This window comes from Brassica rapa, unplaced genomic scaffold (genome assembly GCF_000309985.2).
Source record: "Brassica rapa cultivar Chiifu-401-42 unplaced genomic scaffold, CAAS_Brap_v3.01 Scaffold1002, whole genome shotgun sequence".
NCBI lineage: Eukaryota > Viridiplantae > Streptophyta > Magnoliopsida > Brassicales > Brassicaceae > Brassica > Brassica rapa.
Window position 1 is genome coordinate 1453 of NW_022610937.1, and position 7767 is coordinate 9219.

At 35.6% G+C, this 7767-nt stretch overlaps 1 protein-coding gene and 1 long non-coding RNA gene across 2 annotated transcripts; one reads left to right on the forward strand and one right to left on the reverse strand.

Annotated features, from left to right (window-relative positions):
- The first annotated feature begins 772 nt into the window (after nt 1–772).
- Nucleotides 773–2409, forward strand: LOC117131503. The gene is made up of 2 exons (XR_004454659.1): nt 773–815; nt 2146–2409. It is a non-coding gene; the product is annotated as an uncharacterized LOC117131503 (long non-coding RNA).
- On the reverse strand, nt 2153–5291 carry LOC117131502. Its single transcript, XM_033283612.1, has 2 exons — nt 3962–5291; nt 2153–2331 (listed from the first exon to the last, which is right to left on the reverse strand). Coding segments are annotated over exons 1-2 (798 nt in total). The 5' UTR covers nt 4759–5291; the 3' UTR covers nt 2153–2330.
- Nucleotides 5292–7767: the final 2476 nt, after the last annotated feature.

Genomic DNA, 7767 nt, shown 5'->3' on the forward strand with positions numbered 1-7767 from the left:
AACAATATTGTCATATTTTTTGAAATTTTCTCAAAATCTATGGGCTAACCCCTACAAAAATATTGAGTTTTTGGTAAATACTTTATATACTGAAGCCTATAATCTTTAGTGTTGTTTTAAAATTTCTATCATATTCTACATTTGTATTAATGTATGCTAAACTCTTTTTCATGGTAAATGAGCATCTTTCAATAGTTTTTATCAAATAATTAAATAAAACTTCATAATACTCCCTAAATCGATGGAATAACCACTATAAAGTTATTATTTTCTCAATAAACGGAGATGACAAAGGCTCCAAACCTCTTTGAAAATCATCATATGTTAGTGCAGGATGCAACTAGGCATTAAAACAATGTGATTTAGGGAGGAGCTTTTTTGCTCTCCCTAAAGATTAATGCCTAGTTGCATCCTGCACTAACATGTGATGATGTTCAAAGAGGTTTGGAGCTTTTTTGCTCTCCGTTTATCAAGAAAATAATAATTTTATATTGGCTATTCCATCGATTTAGGGAGTATTATGAAGTTTTATTAAATTATTTGATAAAAACAATTGAAAGATGCTCATTTACCATGAAAAAGAGTTTAGCATACATTAATACAAATGGAGAATATGGTATAAATTTTAAAACAACACTAAAGATTATAGGCTTCAGTATATAAAGTATTTACCAAAAACTCAATATATTTGTAGGGGTTAGCCCATAGATTTTGAGAAAATTTCAAAAAATATGACAATATTGTTTTAATGCCTAGTTGCATCCTGCACTAACATATGATGATGTTCAAAGAGGTTTGGAGCCTTTGTGCTCTCCGTTTATGAAGAAATAATAATTTATATTGGTTATTCCATCGATTTAGGGTTTTATGAAGTTTTACTAACTAATTGATAAAAACAATTGAACGATGCTCATTTACCGTGAAATAGAGTTTAGCATACATTTACAAATGTAGAAATGGTAGAAATTTTAAAACTAAAGATTATAGGCTTCAGTATATAAAGTATTTACCAAAAACTCAATATTTTTGTAGGGGTTAAGCCCATAGATTTTGAGAAAATTTCAAAAAATATGACAATATTGTTTTAATGCCTAGTTGCATCCTGCACTAACATATGATGATGTTCAAAGAGGTTTGGATCCTTTGTCGTCTCCATTTATCAAGAAAATAATAACTTTACAGTGGTTATTCCATCGATTTAGGGAGTATTATGAAGTTTTAATAAATTATTTGATAAAAACAATTGAAAGATGCTCATTTACCATGAAAAAGAGTTTAGCATACATTAATACAAATGTAAAATATTTTATAAATTTTAAAACAACACTAAAGATTATAGGCTTCAGTATATAAAGTATTTAACAAAAACTCAATATTTTTGTAGGGGTTAGCCCATAGATTTTGAGAAAATTTCAAAAAATATGACATTATTGTTTTTATGCCTAGTTGCATCCTGCACTAACATTGATGATGTTCAAAGAGGTTTGGATCCTTTGTCGTCTCCGTTTATCAAGAAAATAATAACTTTATAGTGGTTATTCCATTGATTTAGGGAGTATTATGAAGTTTTATTAAATTAATTGATAAAAACAATTGAACGATGTTCATTTACCATGAAATAGAGTTTAGCATACATTAATACAAATGTAGAATATGGTAAAAATTTTAAAACAACACTAAAGATTGTAGGCTTCAGTATATAAAGTATTTACCAAAAACTCAATATTTTTGTAGGGGTTAGCCCATAGATTTTGAGAAAAATTTTAAAATATATGACAATATTTTTTTAATGCTTAATTGCATCCTGCACTAACATGTGATGATGTTCAAAGAGGTTTGGAGCTTTTTTGCTCTCCGTTTATCAAAAAAATAATAATTTTATATTGCTATTCCATCGATTTAGGGAGTATTATGAAGTTTTAATAATTATGATAAAAAACAATTGAAAGATGCTCATTTACCATGAAAAAGAGTTAGCATACATTAATACAAATGTAGAATATGGTAAAATTTTAAAACAACACTAAAGATTATAGGCTTCAGTATATAAAGTATTTACCAAAAACTCAATATTTTTGTAGGGTTTCGCTCAAAGATTGATTGAATTTCAAAAATTTGTAACGCGAAGCGCAAAAAATAAATTAGAATTAAATGCAGGGAGTATTTAGATTGATATTAGATTATCAAAATTTTTTATGGTTTACGTGATCGGACTAATAATTAAGTATCCAAGCTCCGTTTAGCAAAATCCAATTGATAATTAATATATAATATTTTTATAATTACTACTTAATATGATATGAATATGATATCAAAATTATGATAAAAATTCTATTAAAAAATAAAAAAAATACAAAAAATTGAAACAGGCCCATAGATTTTGAGAAAATTTCAAAAAATATGACAATATTGTTTTAATGCTTAGTTGCATCCTGCACTAACATATGATGATGTTCAAAGAGGTTTGGAGCCTTTGTGCTCTCTGTTAATGAAGAAAATAATAATTTTATATTGGTTATTCCATCGATTTAGGGGTTTTATGAAGTTTTACTAAATTAATTGATAAAAACAATTGAACGAGGCTCATTTACCGTGAAATAGTGTTTAGCATACATTAATACAAATGTAGAATATGGTATAAATTTTAAAACAACACTAAAGATTATAGGCTTCAGTATATAAAGTATTTACCAAAAACTCAATATTTTTGTAGGGGTTAGCCCATAGATTTTTAGAAAATTTCAAAAATATGACAATATTGTTTTAATGCCTAGTTGCATCCTGCACTAACATATGATGATGTTCAAAGAGGTTTGGAGCCTTTGTGCTCTCCGTTACTGAAGAAAATAATAATTTTATATTGGTTATTCCATCGATTTAGAGGGTATTATGAAGTTTTACTAAATTAATTGATAAAAACAATTGAACGATGCTCATTTACCATGAAATATAGTTTAGCATACATTAATACAAATGTAGAATATGGTAGAAATTTTAAAACAACACTAAAGATTATAGGCTTCAGTATATAAAGTATTTACCACAAACTCAATATTTTTGTAGGGAGCCCATAGTTTTTGAGAAAATTTCAAAAAATATGACAATATTGTTTTAATGCCTAGTTGCATCCTGCACTAACATTGATGATGTTCAAAGAAGTTTGGATCCTTTTTCGTCTCCATTTTTCAAGAAAATAATAACTTTATTGTGGTTATTCCATCGATTTAGGGAATATTATGAAGTTTTATTAAATTATTTGATAAAACAATTGAAAGATGCTCATTTACCATGAAAAAGAGTTTAGCATACATTAATACAAATGTAGAATATGGTATAAATTTTAAAACAACACAAAAGATTATAGGCTTCAGTATATAAAGTATTTACCAAAAACTCAATATTTTTGTAGGGGTTAGCCCATAGATTTTGAGAAAATTTCAAAAATATGACAATATTGTTTTTAATGCCTAGTTGCATCCTGCACTAACATATGATGATGTTCAAAGAGGTTTGGAGCCTTTGTGCTCTCTGTTAATGAAGAAAATAATAATTTTATATTGGTTATTCCATCGATTTAGAGGTATTATGAAGTTTTGCTAAATTAATTGATAAAAACAATTGAACGATGCTCATTTACCATGAAATAGAGTTTAACATACATTAATACAAATGTAGAATATGGTAGAAATTTTAAAACAACACTAAATATTATAGGCTTCAGTATATAAAGTATTTACCAAAAACTCAATATTTTTGTAGGGGTTAAGCCCATAGATTTTGAGAAAATTTCAAAAAATATGACAATATTGTTTTAATGCCTAGTTGCATCTTGCACTAACATATGATGATGTTCAAAGAGGTGGATCCTTTGTCGTCTTCATTTATCAAGAAAATAATAACTTTTTTTTTTTTGACGTCAAAAGGCTATTCTATTACTCAAACTTGAGGTGGCCTGGGTAACCAGACCGGAATAGAACAACCAACAAAGTGTAACTCTCTACGGAAAGATCTAGCAGTCTTAGCTAAAAAATCTGCAGTCTGATTATGCGCTCGTGGAACGTAAGTGATGTTGAAGTCCGTGAAGCAGATTTGTAGCGTCTCTATTCTCTCCAATTCCGTCGCAAAGCTTGGCCACGCCTGGGGATCCTTAACCATAGCAATCAGTTCCTTACAGTATGTCCCAAAGCTCTGGCAGGTCGAGTGCTGCAGCATATTCTCCATCGCCCACCGCAGAGCTTCTACCTCCGAATGCAAGGCCGATTCCCGTCGAGTGATATTTTTTGTCCCCATAAGCTGAATATTCCCAGAGCTATCTATCCATGTCCATCCACATCCACTGAAGTTAGCTGAGAGAGTCCAAGATCCATCTAATAGACAAATATTTCCCAAACATACGGCTTGGGGTTCCTCATTCATGGTGTCCTGTGTCGCAGCTTGTACCACTTCATTAGCCTCAAACCATGCCTGGCATTCACTCTCAGCATGTCTAACCAGTTCCAGAGGATCTCTATCTATTCCTCTGAAGAGTTTTTCATTTCTAGCCTTCCAAATGAACCATATTATCCAGGGATAAGGATCCCTATCTTGCTCTTGCTCCATGATACTATTTTTCCTCCAGAACAGATAATCCATGTTTGTGTAGACGCTCGATACCGGAAAAATATTTGGCACGTCGGAGTTGAAGATAAAGACCATACTTGACGGGCTGGTGGGCTTTCGAAGATTGCATGTGTGACTGTCTCCTCTGCTTCTCCACATCTTGGGCAATAGTTGTCGCACCTCATATTACGTCTAACTAAATTCCTCGTTACTGCCACATGACCAGTCAACAACTGCCATATAAGATGACATATCTTCGTAGGGGCCTTCAATTTCCACGCAAAGCCCTGCAGTTTCGTAATACTTGGCTCCAAAACTTCCTTCTCCTCCGATAACTTCAATAAATTCTGCGCCACCCAATATCCAGATTTAACCGTGTATTGGCCACTCCTTGTAAAGTTCCAGCAGAAAGTATCTCGACGATGAGTTGAGCTTATGGCCAAACTCCTTATAAGTGGTATATCCTCTGGATGAACATAGTTCTCCAATAGTCCCACATTCCAATCCTTCACTCCCTGGTCAATAAGATCGCTTACTCTCATGTTGGGGTTCATCACAGGAGCTATGGGGGCAGCTGGCCTGGCGGGATTCGATGGAATCCATGGATCCTCCCATGCTTTAACCTCATAGCCTGAGTGTATCTTCTGTCTAATCCCCAGTAGCAGTAATTTTCTTGCAGCAGAGATGCTAGTCCACACATAGGATGGGCTACTAGTAGGGTTTACTCTCAATGGAGAGCTCAATCTGTAGTACCTCCCCGTAAGACTCGGGCCACCAGAGAATCAGGAAACTGTACTAATCTCCATAGTTGTTTAGCTAGAAGCGCCAGGTTAAACTCATGAATCAATCGGAAGCCAATTCCACCCTCTTCTCTGGATAGGCAGACTTTCTCCCATTTCGCCCAGTGTATACCTCTCTTTGGTGGATTCGAGCTCCACCAGAACTGAGCAATAGCACTTGCCAAGCTTTCACATGTCTCCAATGGGAGCAGGAAAGTTGACATGACGTATGTCGGAAGAGCGAGCAGAATTGATTTAATCAGTACTTCCTTTCCACCTTTCGAGAGCCATCTACCCGTCCATCCATTCACTCTATGCATCAGCTTATCTTTCAGGAATGCAAAAAGCTTGCATTTAGAGCCGCTTATATCCTCAGGGATGCCTAAGTACGTTCCCATTCCTCCTTCATTCTGTATCCCAAGGGCATCTTTAATCTCTTGTCTTGTATTTGCATTAATCCGCTTACCAAAGAGTAAGGAGGACTTGTCAAAGTCGATGCATTGACCAGATGCTTTACCATATCTCCTGACTACTTTCATTACTTCTTCACATTCACGGGGCTCCGCCTTACAGAAGAAAAGGCTATCATCAGCAAAGAGAAGGTGGGATACCGACGGACACGTGCGTGTAACACGCATCCCTGTTATCTTCCCTTGTATCTCTGCATGATTAAGAAGGCTAGCGAGCGCTTCCGTGCATAGAATAAAAATGAAAGGAGACAAAGGATCTCCTTGTCTTAGTCCTCTACCTGGACTAATATTCCCTCTTGGCTCTCCATTCATGAGAACCTTATATTTCACCGATGTAATGCATCGCATGACCCAGCCGATCCAAGTTTCTGAGAATCCCATTTTACGCAGGACAGATTCAATAAACGACCACTCCATCCTATCATATGCTTTGCTCATATCAGTCTTGATAGCCATCCTTTTATTTCGTCCACTGGGTTTCGTTCTCAATGCATGGAACATTTCCTGGGCAATCATAACATTATCCGAAATCTGTCTCCCAGCAACAAAGGCTGACTGGGTTTCCGATATCAGACCTGGAAGCACTTTTTTCAACCTCTGGCATAAGACTTTAGAGATTATCTTGTAGCTAACGTTGCACAGACTTATGGGTCTGAATTGAGACATTGCAGTAGGCTTTGTTATCTTCGGGATGAGACATATATTTGTGTCATTCAGTCCGTTCGCCATCGTCCCCTCAAAAAGAAATTTATTAACCATAAGGGTTAAATCCTCCTTTACTATATCCCAAAATTTCTGGTAGAAAAGTGCAGTCATCCCATCGGGTCCTGGAGCTTTCTCTGGGTGCATGGCAAAAAGCGCTAATTTGACTTCCCATTCAGAGACCGGAGCAGTAAGGTCGTCATTCATAGCACCAGTTATTGTTGTTGGCACCTGAGCTAGCGCCTCCTCAATTTCCTCCGGGTTCGATGATTCAAAAATCTGCCTGAAGTAACTAGTAGCAATGACTACAAGTCCTTCATCATCCTCGATAATGTTCCCATTCTCGTCCAGGAGCTGTGTAATCTTATTCCTTGCTCTTCTTTGCTTCGTCAATGCATGAAAGAATTTTGTGTTTCTATCCCCCTCTCTCAGCCAAAACACCCGACTCTTCTGCTTCCAAAACATCTCCTCCGCTTTAAGAGCATGTGAGAGTTCCTTCAGAGCTGCTGCAATTTCCTCAGTTGTGGCATTATCATCTGCATATAAGCCTTCCACCTTTTCTTTAAGCTCTTCCACCAATTTTGCCGAATTGACATTATTTAGCCTCCGCCATTCACTCAAGGCTCTCCTGCAGCTGGAAATATGTTCCATGATACTCGCATCAGGAGGAAGATCAGGTAATTTCCATCCCTCAAGGATAACCTGCCGTAACTCCTCATTATCCAACCATCTTTTATCAAATTTAAACTTTTTGGATCTTCTCTTTGGCTTTATGAGTATATCTGCAAGAATCGGACGATGGTCCGATCCCCATAGCCTCATGTACTTGACATTCGAGTGTGGAAACTTCTCATGCCAGTCCGCATTTCCTACCGCTCTGTCTAAACGACATCGAACAGTTGATCCTCCAGCTCTCTTCCCTACCCAAGAAAGCATATCTCCCGTGAATGGAAACTCTAACATGCCACAATCATTAAGCATCTGCTTAAAAGGAAGGAAAGAGCTATCCGGGCGTTGTCTTCCACCTGTCTTTTCATTGTGACATGTTATCTCATTGAAATCTCCTATCATAAACCAAGGTCCATTTCTTGTTGTTGAGAAACGCGTAAGACGTTCCCAAACTTGATCTCGTCTTTCCAGTACAGGGTCACCATAAACAAACGTCATATAGACTTTTATTCCATTAATGATTGCCTCAATGTCAATCATACGATTAT

Bases quoted from the DNA above. Each gene is read 5' to 3' on its own strand.
- LOC117131502 (XM_033283612.1), bottom strand. From the start codon at position 4,758: ATGTGGAGAAGCAGAGGAGACAGTCACACATGCAATCTTCGAAAGCCC.